At 40.6% G+C, this 27,978-nt stretch overlaps 1 protein-coding gene across 1 annotated transcript; it reads left to right on the top strand.

Moving 5' to 3' along the window:
* The first annotated feature begins 148 nt into the window (after positions 1-148).
* LOC148366767 (paired amphipathic helix protein Sin3a-like) lies at positions 149-27,951 on the top strand. Its single transcript, XM_088333563.1, has 21 exons — positions 149-370; positions 4,048-4,261; positions 6,174-6,350; positions 6,437-6,543; positions 7,785-8,103; positions 8,879-9,130; positions 9,209-9,361; positions 9,937-10,092; positions 10,220-10,306; positions 10,393-10,511; positions 12,506-12,731; positions 12,846-12,962; positions 13,723-13,961; positions 14,043-14,226; positions 14,968-15,547; positions 15,619-15,788; positions 17,294-17,467; positions 17,540-17,626; positions 20,297-20,391; positions 22,304-22,511; positions 24,948-27,951. The coding sequence occupies exons 2-21, from the start codon at positions 4,070-4,072 to the stop codon at positions 25,161-25,163; spliced, it is 3,858 nt and encodes a 1,285-aa protein (XP_088189689.1). The 5' UTR covers positions 149-370; positions 4,048-4,069; the 3' UTR covers positions 25,164-27,951.
* Positions 27,952-27,978: the final 27 nt, after the last annotated feature.

The following is a 27,978-nucleotide window of genomic DNA, read 5'->3' as shown; positions in this document are numbered from 1 at the left end:
ATTAGTATGCATTCATGTTTAAGTGCAGATCATTGGTAAACTTGAATGTGAGCTGTGCTGGATCTCCACCTTCACAGTGAACCAGGCTCTGGATTTATTTGTTTTCATCTTTTCAAACAACCAATCAACGCGGAGGAGGAGGAGACTTCCTCCATGACGGACACGCCCCTTATGTTCAACGAACGCCGCTTCATACATACCCTGTTGTTAGCGGCGCGGACAATCTCCTTTTTACCTTTTGACGTGGACAAGCTGTCAAAAGCCAACGTCTTTTTTCGGCAAACTTCATGCGCCTATAAGCTTTACCCGAGGACTCCTTCATTCTCCCCCACTAGCGTGGCGGCGTCGTTGCTGGAGACAGCCCAGCGAGGTAAGCTAAAGTAGCTAGCTTGCTAACTAGCTTCCACCGATGGGGGGGTGGTTGTTGTGCTAACGTAGCATAGTAGCGAGTACTTAACCTTGTCCAGCGGGGATAGTTTAAAAAGTCGGGGAGTTATTAATGTATGTTATTGTTTATTTAATTGTTTGACATGTGAACGAGAGGTGGGTTTTTAAGAAGTTACCTTGAGTAAAGCTAATGAGGCAGGACTGTTCGGAGCAAAATTTAGCTTACCGGCTAACCCCCAAAAGGTGGACTTGTGTTACATTGCAGTGCGCTCTGTAAAGTTTTGTTAACATTAAACCAGGAGGAAGACTTTCACTGGAAAGTGCGAATTCCTGAGTTAAGTGAACGTCGCATAGATCGTAACGTGGAAGCTAACCTAAGGGTAACTCGTTAGCCTGCACGTTCAGGGATCTCCTGTTTTAGGTTGACGGAGGCGTGAACTTTCCACGAGAAAAATGTCCTCCACTAAGTCCCATCATCTAAACCGCCATCGCTCCACCGGGCGCTCTTCCCCGCCACGTCACTTCGATTCGAGGGGACGTCAGCCATCACACAAGCGAAAGCGATCTGCTCGACGACAACGGCGTTTAGCCGGGAGGGGGAGGGGAAGAGGTACGGCCTCGGACGGGTTCAGCCATAGCGGGGAGACGAAGGCAGCGAACGATCGGAGCGTTTTTTTGTTCCGATCGACGGTCACTTTCGTCGTATAAGACTCTCGTTTCGCCTATGAGCGACGATAGGAGCTGGTAGGGTGGGAATCTGACACGATCCCCCTGCGCTTCAACACTGCGCGCTCCGCTTGCTTGTTGTCCGTATTTGGCGCAGAGCTGAGAGTCGACAAGGCAGTGGAGGGAGGGAGAAGAGCGGGCGGTGCTGTGCTCCACTCGCCTCCTCCCTTTCCCCTATCTTAAACTGTGACGTAAGGCTGCTCAGGGAGCGTCAACAAAGAGTGGTACCTCTTCTTAAAGGTATACCCAAATTCATCTCATTATCTGCACCGCTTATCCTCAGTAGGGTCGCCAGCAATCAGTGGGCAGGGGACACCCTGAACTGGTTGCCAGCCAATCGCAGGGCACACAGGGACAAACAACTCGCTCGCTCGTTCACACCTAGGGACGATTTGGACCGGCCAATCCACCTGAAATGCATGTACCGTAAATTCCGGACTATAAAGCGCACCTGATTATAAGCTGCACCCACCACATTTTGGGAGGAAACCCGATTTTGTACTTACACAAGCCGCACCCTTATATAAGCTGCATGCTCCCACATTAAAACATGTAACACAATCACAAAATTAGCCCAAACCCGGTTTTGAGTCCCGCGATTGTAACTGAATATAAAGTACACAGTCCACAAACCACAGCCGGCAAAATGAATAGAAAATGATACCGGTACTTAACGTTTGATGCAGACCTGCGGAGTCCGAGTACCCGTTGAAACTAATCCAAGGAAAAAAAGTCTATACTTCCAAAGGTAAGGGTGGGAAAAATATATATCCACTATTGTCCGCCGCGACAACAGGTCTCACTCACCTTTACCCCACTTCTCGTCAGCCCGCGTTTGCTCCGCCCCTCTTTTTTAATTTGCAAAATATATCATAATAAGTGTCTCAAATAAATACATTACAAAAATATACAGTTGCAAATACATATTATACATGGTTACACATATTTACAAAGAAAGACGGTACACCGAGAGAGTTTTCAAAGCTTTAATAATAATGATATTACTTTCATCCCAAACCGTGACTGTGACAGGTAGCAACACGCTACTAGCAACACGCTCGCAAAACAGTAAACGGGTCCGTTAAAAAAATATACCGTACTTGTGAAAATCACGGTAAACCACCCTCATCTTCCTCCTTATAACTGACGCCATCAAAGTCGTCTTCCTCAGTATCGGAAAGAGGCTTTGTCATATAGACGTCGTCCCAGGCTACCTTATTCAAAATCACGCTAGCAACACGCTCGCAAAGTGAAATTTACGTGCAGTAGCTCTGTTTCCTTCTTTATCTGACTGCTCGTTTGCTTTTAGCTTGAAAGCTACGTCATGTGCCTTTCTTTATGCAATTTGCATGATGAGGATATGTCTACGCTAATTTAATTTGTGCACAAGCTAAGAAGTTGCAGTCTTCCTCTGCGCATATGTTCCACCGGTCTAAATCTTACCTTTTGTACTCGAGCGCCGCTGGCGGCTGTTAGAAAATTTACATAAATTGGCCGCATCACTGAATAAGCCGCAGGGTTGAAGGTTTGGGAAAAAAGTAGCGGCTTATAGTCCGGACTTTACGGTACTTGGAATGTGGGAGGAAACCGGAGTGCCCGGAGGAAACCCACGCAATCACGGGGAGAACATACAAACTCCGCACAGGAAGTCCGGTAGTTGGATTTGAACCCACACAGGAGGTTCCCAAGACCTTAGAACCGTGCCGCACACGTGCTAACCACTGCGTTGCCGTGCTGCCCGTATACCCAAATTGTAAAACGTAAATGGTTTGCATTTATAGAGCTCTTTAAAGTCAATGAAGACCTCCCAAAGCGCTTTACAATGTGCTTCACTCTTTTCCCTTTTACACACTAACTAACCGAGAGCAGTGTCAGCCATGCAAGGCAACTACCTGCTATCGGAGGCATTGGGGGTTCAGTGTCTTGCCCAAGGACACTTCAACATATAACCAGAGGAGCCGGGAATCAAACCTGCGACCACTTGATCCCAAGACGAGCGCTCTACCTCCTGAGCTAATGCCGCCCCAAAGTCTTAACATGGCATTTTGTGTTTGTAGAATGAGTTCAGAAGCATTATCCACATGTTTTTATCCATCTTTGGGGATATGTGATTGGTTATTAGCTGATAATTGTCATAATTTCTCGACACAAAATACTAAAATGGCCAGCATAAAAGATATAAAAACAGGTTTTTTTTTCTTCTTTTTAACTTTTATATTATACAAAAACAATAATCAAAATCCAGTAGCTAAACTGTTGGTGGCCCATACAACATATCAACCTAGGCAAAGCATTTGGATATGCCTACCTATTAAAGCACAATACCAGCCTCCTGGTATTTTTGGCCTCCTGCACAATACCAGCGAGCATATTGACACACTTAAAACCTACAAAATGTCAGAAAATGTTACATGGTTTTGCATCAAATATCGCGGTTAATGTCAAGTCATGTTTATTCGTATAGCCCTTAATCACAAGGAGTCTCAGAGGGCTGCACAGACTTACTGATCATGTTTCAGGGATCCGACCTACTGCTTGGAAAACTGGATGGTAAATGATCTGCATTTATATAGCACTTTTCAAGTCAATGAAGACCTCCCAAAGCACTTTACAATGTGCTTCACACTTACCCATTCAGTGTCTTGCCCAAGGACATTTCGACATATAACACAGAGGAGCCGGGAATCGAACCTGCGACCAGCTGAGGGATAATCCATTGGACACGGCAGACTAGCTGGCTGTTTACAAGGGCTTTTGAATGGGGGGCACAGTTGTCAAGATCTCACGGAGCGCTAGTAAACTAAACTGGGAACGAAAAGGGATTTAATGTTATGTTATCAGCCCTCTTTGAATCCATTTTTTTCTGGTTGTTACCTTATACTAACACATCTATTAGGCTTTAACTGTCCTTTAATAACTTTTCTTTCCTTGTAGCCACTTTGAGTATGTTTACACAATGAAGAGGCATGTGGAGGACCAGGAACCAATTTTTGCTCCCCAGCAGCCTCATCGCACCCCAACAGTCCAGGCCCTTGCAGATAGCTTCCAGCTCAGGGCTCTCGCTCCAACTACTACTGTGATTGAGGCAGCCACAGACAATATGCAGCCATCATCTGGCATCCAGTATTCTCTTCCACAGGCTTACCAGGTATTCTATCACATCAGGGACCATAAGGATTGCGGTTTATAGTCCGAATTTGACTGTTTATGTCGCCATCATGTGGAAGTTACAAAATAACAACTATAAATCTACAAATAAAAATAGAACAAAGAATCGCAGGTAAAATGATCAGCATTTATAAAAACAACACAAACTACCAGCCTATCACAGTCGCGCTCACAGTCATTACCACCCAACACATGCACACATAGCCCATAACCACCTGTCCCCATGATGGCTTCTTAATCAGAAATGCGGGACAGCAAGTCAATACTAAAAATCATTAAAATTCAGGACCGTGGGTCCAGAGCGTTTAGATAGATAGATAGATAGATAGATACTTTATTCATCCCCGAAGGGAAATTCACTTTTGACACAATGTCTTTTAGAGAAACTGGAAATTGAAAAATATTTGCGCACAGAAGACCTTATTAGAGAGTTATTGATGCACAGGCAGGCGAAGGCATGAAAGGGCCGTGGCGACTGTTGAGCCATTTAGAAAGCAGAACACAAGGCACCACGAAAATCTGTGAAATAGCGAAACCGCAAAAAGTAAACCACAATACAGCAAGGGATTAATGTAATCCGCATATTGAAGTAAATCAAGTTGACATGCTATTTTAACACGGTCACGTGCACTCAAATGAGCTTCATAATAGAACAGGGTTGTGCGCTCGCTATAAAAGATGCCAATAATGTACCCGTTTTTGTAGGTTAGAGGAAATTGGTATTGCAGGAAGGTAATTTTAAATTATTACAATTTGTAATCTTTATTCTTAATGCGCTACTGGTTGGAGGTTTAAAACACTATCTTTGGCAAAATACAATTCACACACACACACATATCAACTTTTTTCCTCAATTGTCAACAAGACAAATGTTCACTGACTCACTTTCCCATTAACAGTTTAATGCAAAAATTCAATTAATGAGCGTTGGAATAATTTCTCATCTTTGCAAAGTCCTTAAACGGGGGCACACATTTTTGCTCGAATATTTGGAAACAGAATTCACCATTTTGAAGTCAAAAAGGGTAACTTACGTGAATTGTATAGATCCGACGAGAAACTTTGAGATGGGGAGTGGGGTATTGTGGGAATCCCCAGATTGAGTCTGGCATTTGGGTTGGTGTATCAGCAGAGGCAGTACTGTATTTATTTGTGTGTAGCGCACATTCAAATCTATCTTGTTATCACACTACTTTTATTCACTGCACAAACTCTTAGGTGTATCTGATGATGAACCGAACTTTGAAGGCCATCTTATTTTGGTATTGTGTTTATAATTTTCAATTTCAATACATTATTTGATTCATGGCTGCGTGTATTCAATAAAATGTGTCACAATTCTAAATTTCGGCTGAAAAAAAGTCACAACAAAACTTAATACCAAATTTTAATCAAAAATTAGGGGTGCGCGTGATACATAAACAAATACAGTATCTCCTCAACACCTCCCCCATTTTTACCCCTGACCCATTTTCATGTCTGTTTAAGTAAATAACGATGAAATCAGTGCAATGCACTTTTCTTTTTCTCCAAAAAGTAAAAACATTGACTTTTACATTAAAAAAAATGCCATTACATGTATTCTGTTACTCCCCAAGCTTGATGACGAATAGAAGAAGCAACCAAAGTTATTTTGGGCACTGGTTTCTTTTAAGCCTTGGGCTTCAACCCTTTTTTCTTTTCAGGTGGTTTGTTCATTCTATGATGTGATCGTTGCAAAAATATAAACTAGAAAATACAAAGAATACTTGTAAACAACGGCACATTTTGGACTGTGAAGCAGTGTGTATCTAGTCATGTCCAGTTAAAGCATGCAAACTTCTTAGAGACTGACTCCTAAAAGATCCTCTTGAGCTACGGACAAACAATTCTAAAATTGTTTTTGTCAAAAGGTGCCAACAATGCCTCAGAGCACAAGCGGGCATGGACTGAACAATTCTGCGCAACATGTTGGAGCACATGCACACAACATCACAGTCCAGTCGCAGGCCCCAGCAGTGGTCCAGGGTCATGTCCATCCAACTGCACCCATGACATCCGCACAAGGACAGCAGTTTCAGCGATTGAAGGTAAAGATTCAAAAATATGTTTAACCCGAAGTTTAATTCGGTATCTGATTATTTTTGATGCTGAGTTGACAATAATGTTTTTTTAGGTTGAAGACGCCTTGTCGTATCTCGATCAAGTGAAGCTTCAGTTTGGAAACCAACCTCAAGTTTATAATGATTTTCTGGATATTATGAAAGAATTCAAGTCACAAAGGTAAACTCTTCTGCTTGTTACACCTAAACAGGGTACTATAAAATTTGGTTTTGTGCAAAGATTACATATCAATTAGAGATTCCAAGTGTTTATTGTCAGATGCACAGTAAAGAACACAGATTCCCTGCACAATGAAATACTTACTTTGCTGTCCACACAGTTGCCAGCGTAATGAAACTAATAATGTACATTTATAATGGATTATGTATGAAATTAAAGTAGCATTGGCCAGTGGTAAACTGTAATGGAAAGAACTTCCTGCAACTGAAAATGTAAGCTACATATCATTTGCATCATACATATATATGGGGAGAGATTTGACATATTTACACACGTCTTGTTCAGATCCACAAAAATGTTTGCGATTTACTCAAGATTCAAAATTGATTTATCCTGATAAATGCACACGCAAGATTAGATATTGCATTAAGGAAATCGCAGATATATTTTGGGAACAAACGGTTAACAATTGCGAACATGGTTGAGGACTTAAAAACGTGTGTAAATCGCGGATATATTTGTCGATTTGGAAAATATATGATTCACATCAGATTTATTATAATGGTACTAGAGAAAATGGAAAATTTGCTTGGCCATAAAAAATGGTGTACAAACCCTGGAAATCTTTCTAAAAATATATATTCGTTCGAGTTGAAAAAACGTTAAGTCATGTTTATCTGTATAGCCCTTAATCACAATGCGTCTCAAAGGGCTGCATAAGCTAATACAGATTACAGACTATCATTACACCATCCCCTGATCCTAAACTTACATTAGGGCAAGGAAAAACTCAAAATCTCAGCATGGGGAAAATTAAGAAACCTTGAGAAGGGACCGCACATGATGTAATCCCCCTTCCAGGATGACCAGAAGGCAAAGAATGTTGATGTAAGTGTGTTTTTAAGCTTAAACAGTTCTACTGAGGTTGGAGATCAAATCTCAGAGGGCAGAGCATTCCACAGCAATGGGGCCTGAATGGAGAACGCTCTCAAACCTGTGGATCTCTTCTATATCGCTCCTGGGATCACTAGCAGACCAGCATTTTGCAAGAAAAGGCTCCGAGCATAAACATAGTGGGGAATTAAATCTAAAAGATAATAGGGTGCAAGTCCATGCATACTTGTGTATAATACCAATAGACCCTTAAAATCACATCTTAGACTGACAGGGAGCTAATGGAGGTTTGCCAAAATGGGAGTAATTTGATCAACTGAACAAACTATTTGTTTCTCTCTTTGCAGCATAGACACACCAGGTGTTATCAATCGCGTGTCCCAACTCTTCAAGGGCCACCCAGACCTCATTATGGGTTTCAATACTTTCTTGCCACCCGGATACAAAATCGAGGTTCAAACTAACGATCTTGTCAACGTGACCACGCCGGGCCAGATCCATTACATCACGCCTCATGGTATATCGGTTCAAAACATCCCCGTAAGTGGAACTCCTAGCCAGCCTGTTAACCAACTTCAGCACCAGACAATTCCCCAGGCTGGCCCACACACAGCTACTGTCACCCCGCCTGTACCCGCACAGCCTGCTGCAAATAAAGTCAACAAGGTATGAACAAGTTGCTTGAGTTTTACTTTTAAATAAATAGTTTAAAGGGACAGTGTGTATTATTTAGCACCCCCTTTTGGTAAAAAAAAAAACTATCTGAAAAAAGAGAAAAAAACTTCATTTAAATAATAAACCAAAAAATATATAAACCATCATGAAAACATGCTTCTTGTTTAATACTTGGTGGTTGAGAAATTAGCATTTATTTAACATAACATCAGCTCCCATCTTGCTGCCTAGTCTACACTCAAAATATGTCTCCTTTCACATAATTTTATTTTTTTCACAAAACAAACAAATTGGAATGTAGTCGAAGGAATTGTTCCACTGTAGGACCGTTTTTGCTCATTCAAAGTATTACTTTACTGATTTTTCTTTTTTCTCTTATTTTTCATATTAACTTTTTCCCCTTTTTCTTTTTCCCACTTTTCTGTTTTTTTTTTTCTTTTTCCGATTTTTCCTTTTTTTTTCAAAAGAAAATTGTGTTCTCCCCTTTTCCTTTTTTCCTTTTTCTTTCCTTTTTCTTTTTTATTTTATTTTAGTTTTCTTTTTTTGTGAAAGTTATGACTAAAAAGTGAGATAAAATAATGTTATGTTGGGGTCATTTGAAGTCTCAGAAGTTTGTATACATGTTTTGGGTTGAACAACACTATACAGAGACTTGTAGTGGGCAAATATTACACACTGTACCTCTAAAAAAAACATTTCTGTATTTTTTCCTAGATACCAAATGTGAGATCAGTAAATGTTAAGCTAATGTTTTTTGCTCCAAAAGGCCATGCAGTCTCCAGCCCACACGCCGACCAGTCAGCCAAATCCCTCCATCCCGTCCTATGCCTCACCACGGTCACCTTCAGTTCAGTCCCACACACCAGTCAGCAGCACACCGTCTGGGGGCCCGCCGCCACAGAACAATCAGCCAGTAGAATTTAACCATGCGATAAACTATGTGAACAAGATCAAAAATCGCTTCCAAGGACAGCCAGACATCTACAAAGCCTTCTTGGAAATCCTGCATACATACCAGGTAGGGAATACATCAGATTTTTTTTAGTATGAAGATTATATTTATTCAATTTAAGTAATGAATGGTCATTTATTGCAGAAAGAACAACGGAATGCCAAAGAGGCAGGAGGTAATTACACTCCAGCTCTCACTGAGCAGGAAGTCTACACTCAAGTGGCGCAACTCTTCAAAAACCAGGAGGACCTGCTTTCAGAATTTGGACAGTTTCTGCCTGATGCAAACAGCTCGATGGTAAGAAGTCAATCACCCGCTCTCACTTCTCTGCAATCAGCAACATTGTCTAAACGTTCTAGCTTGATTAGATTAGAAAACGACAGTAATCCCTAGCTTTGTGAATGGTAAATTGACTGCATTTTATAGAGTGCTTTTCAAGTCACTGAAGACCTCCTAAAGCGCTTTACAATATACTTCACACTTACCCATTCACACACCGTGCCTACATGCTTTTCGGGGGAAATAATGGGGTTCAGTGTCTTGCCCAAGGACACTTTTGACATTTAACCCAGAGGAGCCAAGGAATAAACCTTTAACCTCTTGGTCCCAAGACAAGCGTTCTATTTCCTGGGCAAAACCGCAGTACGTGAACCGGAATACAGCAAGGGATTACTTTATTGACATTTATCCTGAGAGTGACGTTAATGCGTTTTTACGTAATTTTCAGGGGGGGGGGGCCAAAACAAATACTGTATTTTCGGGACTATAAATCGCTCTGGATTTTGAGTCGATGGATTATGATGAAATCTCTGCAGAAATGTGAGGGTTGTAGTGACTTTTGTGACATACTTTGTATTCTTTCCTCTGCCTAGCTGCTTGGAAAAGCTACACCTGACAGGGCAGATTCTGTGCGTAATGATCACGGCGGAACAGTAAAAAGACCCTTGCCAAACAATAAGCCGAAATTAAGCCACAATGGGCTGACTGTCAAAAGACCTGGAACAGTGGGAGTTTCACCCCTTCTTAAGGTAAATAAGTAAAGTCTTCATTTAGCGCCTGTTTTTTGAGATGGCTAAGTTACGTCGTCTGTGTTAAAATACGGCCGACATAGGAATAATGTTTAAGTTTCAATTTATTTTATGTATTGTTTTGCAGAAAAAACCCAAATTAATTGGGAAGGACCACGGCTTAAATGAGGCCGGAAAGCACAGCAACAGCACTGAAACCATGTTCTTTGAGAAGGTGAGGGTTTTTTTCTTGTTAAAATACACCATTTCTTCATTTGACTATAAAGTTAAACGTGAGTTCCTTTCTCAATTATTAAACAGGTAAAGAAAGCTCTAAGGAGTTCTGAAGCGTATGAAAGCTTCCTGCGATGTTTGCACATCTTTAACCAGGAAGTGATTTCGCGTGCTGAATTGGTTCAGTTAGTTATTCCATTTCTTGGGTGAGTTCAATTGACATTATGACTCATTTTTTGAAGTTTTACGGTCAGTTAAGTTAGATTGACTGATATCACGCATTCCATTTAGATCAGTGGTTCTCAACTGGTCTGACTTTATGACCCACAATCCCACCCTGATTACAAGCAGTGTTGGGCACGTTTAGTATCAGTTTTGGTTACTCACTACTTCTCAAAAGTAACTGGGTTAGTAACTGAATGACTCTATAGTAATAAGTAACTAGTTACCAGGAAAATAACTAGTTCCGTTACTTTAAAAACAAGTTGTCTGTTGAATTTCAAATTTTCTGAGCAGTGTTTGAGTCAGTTGGCCTAAGAAGAACAAAAAAGTGGTTGAATAACGGAACCCGAAGTATTTTCTTGCACCTCAGCAGCAACAGATTTATCCTACGCCCCGAAGTACAACAAATAAATATACAAAAGAATTGAAACCTTTTTTATGCTTTACAAATTTGAGGCAATAACTCAGAATCCCCCCAAAATGCATATTGACCAATCATAAGAGAAAAAAGGCGTCTCTGAGAGAACCAGCTGTTGATTGGCGGGGAGATTGATCCCTTCGTTCTCTTAGACGTTTTGTTCGCGAACAAAACTGGTCGGTTGCCATCGCATCCATGATTATCAATAGCGCTGGTGGCTACCATTTTTATCGATCAATTGCCTTTTCTTACAGCGCATTGGTAAATACTATATTCTTAATTGCTATACAGACGCTCCCCTACTTATGAACATTTGACTTAGGCAAAACGGTAGATACGATCATTTTTTTTCTCGTGCATCCATTCAATATGGTTGGTGGAAAGTTTATAGAAGAGGCCAGCCGTTTCTTTTGAAATAAAAGAACTAATAAGAAAGATTAATGCGGTTGAGAAAATGGTTGGATTGCTTTTTTTCGGCCACTTTCTACACTGAGGAGGAAGTCGCCTAACTCTTGAAACTCCTCTTCCAAAAGTAAGTTAAACTTAACTTTATCTTTATAAAGCATATTATTTTATGAAATGTTTATTTTTTAATACAAACCAAAGGTAACTTATACAAGCCTTACACTAATATCAACCAGAAACATACAAAATATAGCTCTGAAGCAACTTATGAACAAATTGAACTTACGAAATATGTCTGTATAACTATATGGTCATGGAAAACTGTGTTAAGTTTCCGGGGGCATGGCGTTGTTGGCGTTCTGCAGCCAAAGTTAAGCTCCGCTTTTGACTGTCAGTAACAGTAACTGCATTCTATCTGTAACCAAAAATAATGCCGTCACGTTACGGCGTTATTTATAACGACATTATTCCCAACACTGATTACAAGCTGCGGCCCTAATCAGGAGAAAAAAAATTACACTTCTCAAATGTATAGAATGAAAGGTAATTAAAACCAGAGATGGAAAATTGTCATTTTTTTAAATGATCATTAAGAATAATACAACTTCAAACAATTTTCTCTGAAATGCTCCATTAGCTGCATTTTTAATGAAATTCAAAACGCTTGACTTCAGTAGCTTATTCTGCTATTATGTTCACCAAAAAGTGAACTGTACTCGTGTGGCCGCGATCCTTAATCCTTAATCCAATTTGCTGCGAGTGGGAATCTTTGGTTGACTATTGCTGACATCATAGGTTGGCAGACCGCTTTTTTCTTGGTTGTGGCCACTGAATCGTGCCATAGTGCCATGAACTCCACTGTTTTGGCCGCAATCCATCATCCCCAGTCGACCATTGCTGTGAGCGGGGAAAAGAGAGCAAATGTCTTGTTTGGGGGCTCTGTTCCCCCAATTTTTCCGCTTAAAATGAAAGAATATCCCCTTTCAACTAGTGCTGTGCGTTGTGGTGGCAGAGTGCATGTTAAAAAACGAACATCATTATTTGGTCGTAACCCACCAGTTGAGAAACAGTGATTTAGGAAGCCAAAAACACTATATTCAGTTGTATTGTTTGTATTAACGGTGTATGCCATATATATTGTATAACAATTGACAGAAAATTCCCAGAACTGTTCACTTGGTTCAAAAACTTCCTGGGCTACCGAGAGTCGAGCCACAGTGATCCGAGCCACGCAGAGAGTTTACCCAAAGAGCGGGCAACAGAGGGCATCGCCATGGAGATTGACTACGCATCGTGCAAGAGGCTCGGCTCCAGTTACAGAGCACTCCCCAAAAGCTACCAGCAGCCTAAATGCACAGGAAGGACGCCGCTATGTAGAGAGGTTAGTTATGAGTTGTTTCTGCCTCCCTGAACTTCATGAATTTGCTCTTCATAGAGCGAACATTTAGCTAAATCCTTGAGTCACTGAGGTAAATCAGCGAATGTCGTGTCTTAGGTTCTGAATGACACATGGGTGTCATTTCCATCATGGTCTGAGGATTCAACGTTTGTAAGCTCCAAGAAAACTCAGTATGAAGAGCACATTTACAGATGTGAAGACGAACGTTTTGAGGTAAGATGGCTATTTCTGCCCCAGGAAATTAACTCATTTATTGACATTTTTCTAGCGAGATTTTAATTCATCATATGCATCAGAATTTTTAGATTTGTTTTAAATACTAGAGTGCCAAATTAATACATTTTATGAATAATGTTGACAAAATCACTATGAAAAACTGTGGGAAAAAAATGTGTCTCGCAGCCCGTAAAATACGGTAATTTTTATCTCTATTAGGACTTTGCAGACTTCTTCAATAGCAATCAACAATGTCATTTGCAACCAGTGATCGAGACGATCCGATCTTACTTCTCTTATTTTCCTGCTGCAGTAAAACTGCAATGACGAGCATTAAGTCAATCTCCACCCGCACCCCTTTTTCCTCGTACTTAATGTGTTGCGATCCCTGTAACAGTGTTGGTAAAAATCAAGATAAAAACAGATAGGTGCGGTTGGGAAAAAAAAATGATAGACTTTTTGAATTCAGTTGGCATTGATAACTCATATTTATTGCAAAAATAGTCTTCTTCCAACTTTTTAACGACACCTCAAATGACACACCCCACCTTTGAGTTGTCCCTACAACCAGAAAATTAGTGGAATATGGGATACACACAGACGAGTGGACAAGATTTTCTACATTTATGGCATTTGAAGTCATGCTCATTTTCTTTCATTGCACTTCTCTTCTTTGTATTTACAGGTTTGATGCTCAATTCAATGCCCTTCAATGTTATCCTGATATATTGACTTTGTTGTATTTGCATCCTTACAGCTTGATGTTGTTTTGGAGACCAATCTCGCCACTATTAGAGCCCTTGAGTCAGCCCAGCAGAGGCTATCCCGAATGTCCGCAGAGGAGCAGCTGCGCTTCAAGCTGGACAATTCGTTGGGGGGTTCCTCTGAGGTCATTCATCGTAAAGCTATTCAGAGGATATATGGGGATCGAGCCAACGACATCATTGACGGTCTGAAGAAAAACCCGACTGTCTGTGTCCCCATAGTGCTAAAAAGGTTAATAAAGCGCAAATTGAGTATCATAAGATTTTATTTTATACTGCAATTGAGATTTTTTGATTGTGCCTTTGTGTTTAGGTTAAAAATCAAAGAGGAAGAGTGGCGAGAAGCTCAACGAAGCTTCAACAAAATTTGGCGAGAGCAAAATGAAAAATATTACCTGAAGTCACTCGACCACCAAGGGATCAACTTCAAGCAGAATGACACCAAAGTGTTTCGCTCAAAGACTCTGCTCAGTGAAATTGAAACGCTGTATGACGAGGTAGGATATTGCTCGTACAGGGTTCTTTCGGGTGCTTGAAAACCTTGAAAATGCCTGAGTTTATTGTTGTGTTTCCAAGGTTTGAAAAGTGCTGGAATATTGTGTGAAGTGCTTGTAAATGCCTGAATTGTTGCCATGTTTCTCTGCAGACTGAGAAATATTAAGACGAGTCTGCTTAAAAATGACGTCGACACACCTGCTTTGATGGCTTTGCCTTGCCATTGCATTTTTCTTCCCTCGTGATTAACGGCAACTGGCATTAATTTGTATGGCATTGTCCGATTAATTGTCATTTTTTATTAAATTAAGATGGTGTTTCCCAGTGTTGAATTGTAATGGGAAAAACTGAAAATGTAAACCACTTATTACATTTTTACCTGAAACCTTCATGAGGAGAGATACGTTTTAAAAATCTTTACATGTATTTTGTTTAGATCTAAAATACATTAGAGGTTTACTAATGACCTAAAAATCATATTTCTTGATAAATACACAAGGAAGATTAATGATCGCATATGTAAATCACTTCTATATTTATGGCTCTACATAAAACATGATTCACACCGGATTTCTTTTTAATGTACCTAAAATATTGGAGAATTGGCTTTAAAAATTCTTAAAAAATGCTTGAATTTTGCCATAAAAACAGTGTATAAACCCTGCACGCAACACACAAGTTCCATCATTTATGTGACAAATTGATGGTGTTCCCCAACATAAAATTGTCTCTGTGTCCTGCAGAGGCAAGAACGCACCTCAGAGGATCCCACCATTCCCCCACCTAGCGGGCCGCACATGAACTTAGCCTACGAAGATAGTCAGATCGTTGAAGATGCCGCGGCGCTCATTATTTACCACGTCAAGAGACAAGTGGGCATCCACAAGGACGACAAGTACAAAATCAAACAGATCATGCAGCACCTCATCCCCGATCTCCTTTTTGCCCGGCGAGGCGAGCTTTCAGATGTGGAGGAAGAAGAGGAAGAAATGGAGGACACGGAAGCCGATCCAGAAGGCACAAAAAAACACAACGGCCTGCCGGGCAGCAGCCCGTCGAGGTCCAAACTGCTCTTCGGCAACACCGCACCACAGAAGTTGCGTGCTGCAGATGAGGCATATAACTTGTTCTATGTGAACAACTACTGGTACATCTTCTTGCGCCTTCATCATATCCTCTGCTCGCGTTTACTGCGAATCTACGGGCAAGCTGAGAAACAAATTGAAGAAGAGAGTCGTGAGAAAGACTTGGAAAAAGAAATGTTTGGGCTCCAAAAAGAAAAGAATGAAAACACTGCCTTCCAGCTTAAGATGAGGGAGCCAAGTAAGTCTTAATTTTACAATCACAATAGAAAATACATTTTTAAAGTCCGACGTTTCTTTTTCTTGTTGCAGTGGATGTGGAAGTAGAAGATTACTATTCAGTCTTTTTGGAAATGGTGCGGAACCTTTTAGATGGGAACATGGAACCAGCTCAGTACGAGGATTCCTTAAGGGAAATGTTCACTATCCATGCCTACATCGCCTTCACAATGGATAAGCTCATTCAGAGCATTGTTCGGCAGGTCAGCAAAGTCCTTTTTTATTGACATTCTTAAAACTGTTATCTATCTCAGTAAATTATTTCGTGGTTGGACATAAATCGCGGCTCGGGGTGGCTCGTAAAGCACAGTACTTTATTCCAAGGTTTTGAAACATTGTAACGAGATTGGACATGGCACTCCTGGTTAAACGAGTAACAGACTTAAAAGAGAAAAATAGGATCAAAGACTGTCAGGATAGATGGACAAACTATTTAAAAATAGTGCATAGACTGATTATAACAATAGTGCAATGAAGTATTTTTTTCTTTTTTTTTCTTTTTTCTTTTTAAAGGATATTGCATTGTAACAGCAGTTTGTATAAACAGCCTGGTCGTTAGGCTGGTCTGGAGCAGGCTAGCTGTGGAGAATATATCTCCATAGTATGTGAGCCGATCTAAATTTAACCTGCTTTCATGCAACAGACTTGAGGCTAAATTCAGCCAAAATAGCAATCCAGGCCTAATCCCTTATCTTGGTTTCATGCAATATCCCCAAGGTGTTTGTGTGTCTGGTGCCTCCTGCGGATCACTGAAAAATCGTGAGGGTTGATATAACTCAATATTCAGTTGGGTTGTACAGTGTACTGGATCACAATTTTTTTAGTCCTAACCTTATTGGCCCCTTACCCAATCTCATGCCAACATGGGCAACATTTGCGTTAACAAGAACTCAATTTATCATCGATAGCACTGGCGTTTGACCTGCCATGTTGAAGTTAGTGTAGCAAATTGTGTAAAGGTGTTTTTAATTTTCAGTTTTTACATATTTTTCTGAGGCTGGCCCTCCAAAATGTGTTTACAGGAAAGGCATACATTTGATGTCCTGGTCTTATTAGATTAACGTTTTAAAATGTATGTAATTTTTTGGGGGGGGAAGCTTAGTTTTTACATTCATGATGCCTGACTTTTATTGAGGTTAGTACCCATTCTGAGCTGGGATTGAAGGTGTACAGTGTAAAAGCTTAAAGCTCAGGCAATATTATAAATATGACTATAAAATAGAGGTAGGCTCGGGGCTAAAACAAAAATCCAGCCCCACCCGGGCCCGCACGTATTAAAGCCTAAGTCATCCCGAGCCCTACCAATTAACTTGATTTGAGTGTCCGAGCCTGAACAAACCTGATTTTTTTTTATATTCTCTTATTGAGGATGTGAGAGTAGAATATTTCAGGTCGGGCCCAGGCTTAAAATCTTTGCTATAAGACTATGAATTTTCACTCATGATGCTATCAGTTTTTACAGGTTGAATTTTCTCTAGTTGATCCAGCAGCACCAGAATTTGAGCTTGAATGGATTTCTTGAGTGGTTTTCAAGCATTAATAGGCACTTTTAGTATTTTTAGTAGAAGTATTTTGTTTGCTGTCTAAGAATAAACATGCAATCAAGACACTGAACTACATCTGTCTTTTTTTTCAACACACAATGCATTGTTCATCATTGATCAAGAAAAACGTGTCCTTCCTTTGATCAAGTGAATGTCTTTTACAGCTCCAGCACCTTGTCACCGATGACGCCTGTGTGCGTGTGATGGACTTATACGTGAGTGAAATTGCCAATAAAGCCACAGGCGGTTCCTTGCCCACTCGGGCATCCCGTGCCGCAGCAGAAGGCACCTACCAGCGCAAATCAGAGCAGCTCATGTCTGAAGAGAACTGCTTCAAGGTACGGTTGAGCAAAGTATTTCTTGTACTCTTGGCTGCACACAGAACTGTCATCGTTTACTGCTCTTCCCAGCTTACTTTCATGAAGAAGCAAGATTCTATTTCTCTGGCCATGGAGCTGCTGGATACTGAAGAGGAGAACTCTGATGAGCCTGCAGAGGCAAGGACTCCTTAGCTTTGTATTTTAGTGAACATGAATTAAAAGCTTTCTATGTACAGTAATCCCTCAGTTATCGGGGACCAGAACCCCCAGACAAACGGGAAAATCCCTGAAGCCCCTTCGTAATAGCCCTTAATGAATGCAAGTACATGACTAACAAAATAATAACTACACTGGAGATAAAAATTGGAGAATAAAATTAAATCATTTTGAAATCATACCATCTTTATTTTTCCACTGTTGCATGTTATCGTGTTTATATAATGGTACTATGACAGTTTTTCACAAAATGACTGAAGGCTTTTCACACACAAATAATGTTTTTTCAGAAAGCACACTGAGCAAAATTAGACATCATCAATGACTTTGGCATGGGAAAAAAAGGTTACAACAGTCACCAATAAGTAAGACGTGTACAGGCCTCTGCTGTGAATGAGTTCGGCACATCTGTGGCCACAGGATAGCACTAATCTCTCCCACTGATCTGCTGTAGGTTGGTCCATTTTTCTTCCAGCCTCCTCCACAGTTGGTTGATTGTATTGGGGGTCTTGACCATGACTTTGTCTCCAGAGGCCCTCTATTGGGTTGGGATTATGACTCTGGGTAGGCTGGGCCATTAATTCAATATTTTCACCTTCAAGGAAATTCTTTACCCGTTTTGCTGTGTTTCATGGAGCATAAAGACTGCAGGATGATAGGGCGATGGATGCGAGGAAGGAACCGTGTGCTGTTGAAGATGGTTCTGATACACATTTGCATTCACTCTGTCGTGTAACTATAAAAGAGGCCCAAACCGTGACGCTTCCTCTTAGACATTTCACTAACTTTTTTTACACACTTTGAGTTTAGTCTTTTCCATCAGACCCAAATAAACTGCTTTCATCAATGAAGTGAACTCCTGACCGGTTCTCCTCAGTCCACACAACATGCTCCTCAGCAAAGCTCACTCTAGTTTTTTAATTTTTTTTATTTCTATTTTCTTTTTGCTAATTAGAGGTTTGGTCACTGCAGTCTGGGCGAGACACTGTATGGTGAGACAGAGCCATACTATCTTCAGATCTGAACTAGGGAGCAATTCCGGCTCCAGTGTGGAAACGATTACCCATGGACATCCTCCGCAATGACCTGTCGTCTTTTGCATTTGTTTGGAGTGGACAACAAGCCTTCTTTGGCGATTTGAATGAATTTGTAGTTTTAAAAATATTTAATATCCTTGAAATCACCGATTTGGAACGATCAACTTGCTTTGCTACGGCGGATAGGGTCGTCCCTTTCGTTAACATCTAGACTACCTGCTGCTGGAGACTTTCAGTCACTATAGAACAGCCCACCAGCGTGCAAAGTCAGCGAAACTGCCAGTTGGAATGCTATTTAAATAGGTGTCAAGGTAATTCGCACCATGTGCTAGATGAGCACCATTAAGTGGGAGGCACCTGAAAGTCTTCTCTAATTTTGATCTGCGCATTTTTCGCAAAATACATGTTGTTTGCTGAAATTCCTTATCCATTTTGTGAAAAGGCGTTGTAGTAGCATGGTATAGACACAACAATTTGTCCATTTTTTTCTGAATTATTCAATTGCTTGTAAATTGTTCTCTAAATTTTATCTCCAGTCTAGATCTACAAAGACAATCACTGAACACAACTGCATTTGAATGAATGGTCTTTATTGACATAGTACAAAAGTACATTAAATTATAGGGCTTCTCCTTTCGGTGTAACAAAGGTGATTAAAAGAGCAGCTGGCTAGCTCTTGCTAGCATTGGGTGTGCTTGGATTGGGCCAGGTTTCCGCGAAGATTAAAATACAATCCTCCCGAATGTAGCAGTTTCCCACGAGTTGTAGCTCCAGGCCATATTAGTAATGGATCTGGCGTTGGCCAGATACAGGCTTGGCAGGGGTAGCTTGTTGATTTGAGATGTAGCCTAACTGCAGTAGGCTGGACCCGCAGCCTCACTTTTGCGTTCTTTCTCAACGCTGCTTTAGTCTCTTCCTGAACCCGATAATAATCCACAGAGCACCCGCTGGTGATCATATTGTTGCGCTTTTCTGACTTTCCTCAAAGTCCAATTGAATTGATAATTTTCTTTTCAATGTAAGAGCTGTTGAAAGCTGGCTGTCGCTGTGCTTTGTGGTTAGTCTTGGTGGCCACACTGACTTGTGTTTATCACAGTCGTGCTCACCCAACACACACACACACAACCTGCCCCCAAGGTAGCATTTGCTGTGTGCTGTCTGCTGCAAAACACAATGCACGATACAATATCAGTGAAAATAAAACGATTCAATTCAAAATCCGCAAAATAGTGAACCAAAGGAAACAGAAGCGCAAACTAGCGAGAGGCAGTAGCTCAGGAGGTAGAGCGCTCGTCTTGGGATCAAGTTCGAATCCCGTCTTGTCCGTGTTACATGGCGAAGTGTCCTTGGGTAAGACACTGAACCCCTAATACCCCCAATAAGCAGGTTAGCGCCTTACATGGCTGCAATACAAGGCCGCTATTGGGAAATGTGGAGCACATTGTAAAGCGCTTTGGGAAGTCATTGACTTGAAAAGCGCTATATAAATGCAGATCATTTCATTTCATTATTGTCCTTTTAAGGTCTATGAGATTGAAAACATGCCCATGAACATGATTTTCTAATACATTATCCTCTGCAATCTCTTCATCAGAGGTGGTCAGACTATGTGGGAAGATACCTGAACTCGGATTCCACTTCTACAGAGCTGCGTGAGCATTTGGCCCAGAAGCCCGTGTTCCTGCCCAGGTGAGGCTCCAGCTGTGTCTCCCTCTTGTCTGCACTCTTTCAACTTCCGTCCTGCACCTCAGCTGTTGATGTGCCAAACAACTCCTCACAAACAAGAGCAGTAGCACTAAAGGAACAAAGTCTGTGTTGTGCTTTTGGTGCATGGTGATAGACAACAAAGTCAGAGAGTGTAAAACATGACCAGTTCTAATGAAAGCCTGTACAGTTTCAGACTTCTGCCTCACACAGAAGATTGCACTTTACGTGGTCTTACTTTTAATACAAGGACATTTATGTATTAAATCAGTCGGTTCCTTTTTTAAAAGGGTTTTTATTTATAAGTTAAAAAGATTTTTTAAAAAACAGGGGTTGGCTTTGTCATATTCTGGAATTTCTGCTTTAGCAAACTTTTGGTTGGATGAGTTTTATTATGCGTTGAATCAGAATGATTTTCATGTGCGATATCACAGAATAGTCAGGGACGCAACATTTAGAGTCAAACAACTGTGTTATACTTGGTGATGTTATTTAATTTCCTTAAAAACGTTTGGGCTTGAGTTTTGACTACTGAACAACGAAAGCTCTCGTGTCAGAACTTTGTGAAAATGTATGACAATGCCGTTTTTTCCAAATGTATTCAAAGCAAGAGTCTTGTACGTGACAAAATATGTGTTTATTAATGTCGATGTTAACTCGTCCCTTTGTTTCAATTCAGTGTTCCGTTAGTCAGGACTGGGAACGTGCACCCTATTATTGTCGGGTGAGGTTTTACCACCGTTTTGAGAGATCCGTGCCGACGTTTTTTTTTTAGAACTGCTGTCAGCACATTTTCTGCATCACTTGTAAAGAGGAGAAAGGGTTTGTCAATAAAAAAAATCATCTGAATTGTATGCTATTAGTTGGTGTATTTCTTTCTTGACTCTTTGGACTCGTGCGCAAGAGTGTGATAGTGTTTCATGTGTGATCGATCATTGGTGGGTTTTTTTTATTTTCCCAGTCTTTTGAGATGGCTGTCCATAACATGTACATTTCAAAAGGTGTTCAAAAACTGTTTTGTACACTGTCCTTTTCTCAACCCATTGCTCATTTTTTCTCCAGACTTATAATTTGTCATTGGGTTCACTTACATCTTATACCCAACCCCTCCTCCCTTCTAAATCTATGAGAGGTCAGCAGCACAGAAGTTCAAAACTCACTCTGCCCATCTTCAGCAGCGGCACAGTGCTAGTTGCTTTTCCGATTTTTGTTGAGTTGTTTTTCATCTCATGATCATAACACTGCATTGTTGGATGACGGTGAACATCTTGAGTATCCCCCCTTCATGGACTGAAATTCAACGAGGCATATAATCTGCAGTGTTTTGTTTTTAACAGTTTTTAATCTGAAATTGGCCTGGAAAATCTGTGTCTTGTGTTTTAAAGTGGAGCCCTGAATGCAAAATTTTGCTTCATGCACTCCTCGCACACCCATGCGCGCTGCGGTAAGTACATGTTTCAAACTTTCATTCCGGTGGGGTGATTTATTTTTTAATCTGCACATTATTTGGCTCAATAAACACTAAAATGACCGTTTTCTATGTGGATAAACTGTGACTGTGCTGCAGTCTGTATGACTGTATAAGAAATATTACGACTGCTGCCTCTGCTGCTCTTATAGATCCCCTCATATCCCGAATGATTTGACCTCCTATCTAGTTCTGTTTCTCGGTGAGTTGCAATGCATGGGTGTAAACAGTTTTTCTTGAAAGGGACAGTCTTCTCAAATGTGACTAGATGGTTCTTCGCACTGTGTATAAGGCTATGAAATAGCATGTGAAATGCTGAGATTCTTTTTGAACATAACCCGTAAACTTTAATTTGTTAAACTCCGGTTTGTTTTGAAGTGATTTGAACGATCTGGTCTTTCTCTTGACAACTGTTGCATTGCCTTTCAGGAACTTGAGAAGAATTCGGAAGTGCCAGAAAGGTTGGGAGCTGTTGCAACAAGAGAGGATGACCACAGGGTCCCTAGACGAGTCGCAAGGAGACAAGAGCAAGCTGAAGGTGGAATGTATGTTCAAGATCAACTCTTATAAGATGGTGTACGTCTGCAAGTCTGAGGACTTCATGTACAGGCACACGGCACTGACGCGCGCACATCAGGTAATTTTCATATAAACAAATTCTCATGTTTGTCTGGTGATACTACAATGTCCTTCAAGTCCACATTTGACAAAGGGTCAGCTGCACCTAAGTCAGATGTTTTTCAATCAAATCAAGTTTATTTGTAGAAGCAAGGAAAAATATGGCAAGGCACCTATCAACTCTGTGAGGAAAGAATCTAAATGACACTCAACCACACTGATAGTAAGGGTAAAGGAAGGCTACTGGCAGGGGTTAAAATTTTTGCTCACATCTTGATAGATGGACTGCCTGAAGAGTGGAATCCACAGAACGTTGTGTTTCCTCCTTATTGATGCTTTGCTAAGCCTTTACAGCAGCCGCCTTTATTTGTTGCTTTTTCTGGGGTCTTTGCGCCCTAAGCCTCGTCTTTAGCAAGTGAAATGCTTGCTCGATTGGACTTCAGATCTGGAAATTGACTTGGTCATTGCAGAATATTCCACTACGTTGCCCTCTGGGGCGGCAGTGGCTCAGGAGGTAGAGCGCTCGTCTTGGGATCAGGTGATCGCAGTTCGAATCCCGGCTCCTCCGTGTTACATGTCGAAGTGTCCTTGGGTAAGACACTGAACCCCTGATACCCCCGATAAGCAGGGTAGCGCCTCACATGGCTGCACGGCCGCTATTGGGAAATATGAAGCGCAATGTAAAGCGCTTTGGAAGTCTTGACTTGAAAAGCGCTATATAAATGCAGATCATTTCATTAACTCCTTTGTATGCTTTGGGTCATTGTCCATCTGCACTATGAAGCTCTGGTCAACTAATTCTACAGCTTTTGGCTGAATCCGACCAGAAAGTATATCCCTGTATACTACCTTTATCTGTTGTAAGGTCATCAATGAATACGTGGAAATCATGCGTGCCCATGCCATCACACTGCCTCCACCATGTTTCACAGATGATGTGGTGTGCTTTGGATCATATGTTCTTCCCCTTTTTCTTCAACCGTTTTTCTTTGACTCATAAGTCCATCACTTTTCCAGAACTGGAATGGCTTCAGTTTTTTTATTTTACTTGTTATTTATTTATTGCCAAAGTCGAGTCTAGCCTATTTTTGGGACTAATGAATGGCTTTTACCTAGTAGTGAACCCTCTGTATTTTCCTTCTTTAAGTCTTTACTGTATTGTAGACTTGGAGACAGTTACACCCCCTTCCCAGAGTTTGTTCTTCACTTCAGTAGATGGATTTTTCTTTACCATCAAGAGTATTCGGCAATCTTCCGTGGGCGTCAAGTCCTTTTTGAATTGCCAACCTCACATTTTTTCTTGGAATGTACCACACTGTTGATTTGGCTTCTCCAAGCATTACAGATACCTCTTTTATGGATGTATTTTTTATTTAGTCTCATGATCTTCTGCTTTACCTCTATTGAGAGCTACTTTGAACTCATAATGTGTGTTCACAAGAACGGATCCAAATACAAAACCCCACACCTTCAATCAACGCCAGACCTTTTCACTACTTAATTGATGACATGTTATCAAGGGAGGAGCCTTCTGAATCAATTGTCCAATTACTGTTGCTGTCTCAAAAAGGGGGTATAAAGAGTGTAGAGGGCTTTCATTCTTTAACCCTTATTCCGATGTGGAAAATCTCAAATTAAAGATTAATTTGTGCACTTTAAGCCCTTATTAATTATCGTATTTTGGAACGTGTTTATGTGAATAGCTTAAATAACAAAACTAGCGTCGCTTTCCAAATATTTTTGGGCTTTAACCATATGATATACAATTGTGGTGAAAAGTTTACATACACTTGTGAAGAACATAATGTCATGGCTCTCTTGAGTTTCCAGTTATTTCTACAACTCTGATTTTTCTCTGATGGAGTGATTGGAACAGATAGTTCTTTGTCACAAAAGCATTTATGGAGTTTGGTTCTTTTATGACTTTATTATGGGTTAACGGTTTAAAGTCATCAAATTTGCTGGGTCAAAAATATACATACAGCAGCGCTAATATTTGGTAACATGTCCCCTGGCCATATTCACTTCAATTTGGCGCTTTTGGTAGCCATCCACAAGCTTCTGGTTGAATCTTTGACCACTCCTCTGGACAGAAGTGGTGCAGTTCGGTTAAATTTGGTGGCTTTCTGATTGGGTATTGGGCACAGTTGTGTGTTCCAACAGGACAATGACCCCAAACACACATCAAAAGTGGTAATGCAATGGTTAAATCAGGCTAAAATTAGGGTTTAAGTCCTGACTTAAACCCCATTGAGAACTTGTGGACAATGCTGAAAAAACAAGTCCATGTCAGAAAGCCACATGGATGTCATCTTTTGACCACAACTGTATTTATCTGAAGTTGCCTTTCCCAACAACCAATAATTTATAAACGAAAATCTTAAACAATGAATGCTGCTCCAACTTTTTCATACGATTGTACGGTATTTAAGGTCAATTTTACTTTGTCTTGCAGTCCCACAAGCGGGTTCACAGACGCCTGCACAGACGCTTTCAGGCCCGCTTGGACCTTTGGGCCGGGGAACACGTGACAAGCGACATGGCCGCCGAAAGCCGAAAGTGGCTTATGGGAGATGGACAAGAAGGCCTGGTGCCGTGTACTACGACATGCAACCCCGAGGTCCTGCATTACCTCACCGTCAACAAGTACCGGGTTCAGTACAGGACATAATAGCCTGTGATCCTGTCAGCAACTGAAGAGTAAGGTTTCGTGTTGAACTTCATTTTCACCCTGCCAACTTTGGGGAGCTCTTTCCAGCTCAATGCAGGTACATTTTATGTTTTCATGCTATGTTGAAGAAGAAGAAAAACGAGTTTTCTGGTCACTCAGAAGTTATTTTTGCCATGGCAAAATTACTCATGAATTTTTTTGTAGATGAATTTTAAGCAGCTAACCCATGACACTTAAAAGCTCTGCTTTTGTCTTTGGGTATCAACATTGTTATGTTGCCTACAGCTGTAAACGTGGACTGTTGGTAAATGTTTCCCTTTCTGGTAAAGGTGCACTTGCACACTCTGAAGGCGAGTATCTCTACCAAGTCCACAAAGTAGGGACAAGCCCACCCCTTTTTTTTTGTAAATGATGTTTATTAAATATTTTCTCGATAGCACAGTGGGAGTATTTCACCAGATGCATCTGAATGCAAACGGTCAAGTTTTTAAAATGTCTGGGAGTTTGATTAGAGACCTCTGGTGGAGGTCAGGCCTTGATTTCCTAGCCAAGACTTTTATATGGCCATCAAGACTCAACCGTCTACACTTTGAACCCGTCTTTTGCACTGCTGCGACTAGTGCTTTTCACATTGAAGCCAAGTGATATTTCTTGTGTCTGTTTGAGTGAAAACTAAGCACCTACTGCTGGCATTTGTCAAAACGATGCAATCCTGTGGCAGATTGGTTCAGTGAAACCTATTGGGATTGCTTGTATTCTGCCCCAGTTCTCTGTCCATGCCTCCTCTGAAGCTTGTATATAGTAGTTTTTTGTGAATGTCAGCAATGTACAGTATTTGGGTCAGCTAAACCAGTCAGCAATACTTCAACCCCACTGTGAATGTTAATGTTTGTTAAATGACGTTTTTCCACCCCGCTTGCTCATCTTCAAACGCAAAAACTGATGTAGGAATTGTAGCTTTCATCGGATAAAATGAAATGAGAAAGATGATAGGCTTGGGTGTGAATTGGAATTCATCCGATGACTCTATGGAGAAGCAAGTAGAAGTTCAGGTCATGCACTCTACATAGGACACAAATGCTTTCTTCATGCTCACTCTCAGACTGAAATTAACACTAAACATCTTCCCTTGAGTATTTTGTAAATCCTTCAATAATTAGAGATATTCTCCGCTGATTTTTTCATGACCTTTTTCACAAAGTGTACATAACTTCGTATTAGGTACCATCTATTTAAACCAGGGGTCTCAAACTCAATCGAGTTGGGGACCACTGAAGCAAGGGTCCAGGTAGGGTTGGGCCAAATGGGTTTTTTTCACAAAAACAGCGCTGATTAAAAACATTCTACTGTTTTTAAAGGGACGGTGTTTTATATTTGTCCACTAGATGTCACTGTAATGTGTAGTGGGACAAAACATGAGTTTAGGAAGGACTACAAACTAGGGAGACTTCTAGTGAGCAAAGAGCACCTTTCCCGTTTTACCTTTCCAGAAAAGACAAAAAGATGTATTTATTTTTTAAAAGAGGGAAGAAGAAATAAGAAAAAGGGGCAAAAAAGGAAACGGGAATGAAAAGAAAAGTAGGGGGGGAAGCAAAAAGGGGAAATGTAGAAAAAGTAAGAAAAAAGGAAATAGAATACAATAACGGGGAAAAAATGCAATTTTCTCCTTGTTCTTTCATTTTTCTTTTCATTTTCCTTGAGTTTAACTTTTGTAGCTTTTCTTTTTCTCTTTTCTTTTTCCTCTTCTTTTTGGTCCTTTTTTATATTTTATTTATTTTTTACTTTTATATTTTCTTCTCTTTTTTTCAAAAGTAATAAGGTGCGTTTTGTTCACTTTAATTCTCTGCATTTTGTCCTCCCCCAGTTATGCTTTTAGCCCTTGTTTCGGTGGCACGACAAAATACAGTGACATCTAGTGGGCATGGAATACACGCTGCCCCTTTAACTTTCATATTAAGACAGCGACCTCAGACTATCAACTTTGAGGCTGTAATTGGCCCCTGCGTTGCAAATCAGAGACCCCTGATTTAAACGGTAGGGCTTTGTCACCTTTTGCACAAATTTTGTTTGATCCCTCTTCACAGAACTGAACTGTTTTGGGTTTTTTTGGATCCATTTTATCTGAAACATTCCCCTCCCCCAAACAAACGTCCAATCAGACTGAGATGAGAACTTTCTGATATATTCTGAAATTCCAAACGCAACACTGCCAGCTATCAAGTCTCATCAAAGTCATTCCTAAGGCAGGGTAAACTCGTGCAAAACAAAGTGTGGAATCAACCAATCAGAAAACGGCAGACTTAAATGACCTAAGTAGCTCGATTTAGTGTCCCGCTGTCACCTTTCGCCACTGAAATCAGTAAAAACATCAAAATCTGCTCAATTTTAAAAAACATGACACGGATGGACCTATAATTTCCGCCTTTTCCGTCGGAGAGTGTTTAAAAAAAGCATTTGTGTAATTTGATATAGTTAATATTCATGTTTGTTTTTAACTGGTAAGGTGCGAACATTGATGAGCAAACGCACTAAAGTTAAGACACCCGAGCAAAAAACGGCAACGCTGCCTTCTTTGTTTTGGTTTTCTATTTTAAGGGTTAACTACTCAACCAGCTTCAAAGACAATCTTACCGTTTGCTTCTTATTTTTGTACTCACCGTGGAGGAAACGTGCAACATGGTCCCTAGTAGCTGATTGTACAAAGATGAATTGTTTGTATCTTTTATCGTTGTCTCTTGTTGTACATGTTAGTCAGGTGTTTGCTATTAAACTATCCTTTATAGACCAAGTACGTTTTCTTTTTATACTTTAATCT

Source organism: Urocampus carinirostris, chromosome 4 (assembly GCF_059441175.1).
Source record: "Urocampus carinirostris isolate Australia breed hairy pipefish chromosome 4, RoL_Ucar_1.0, whole genome shotgun sequence".
Lineage (NCBI taxonomy): Eukaryota > Metazoa > Chordata > Actinopteri > Syngnathiformes > Syngnathidae > Urocampus > Urocampus carinirostris.
This window is presented reverse-complemented; position numbering and strand designations above follow the sequence as displayed.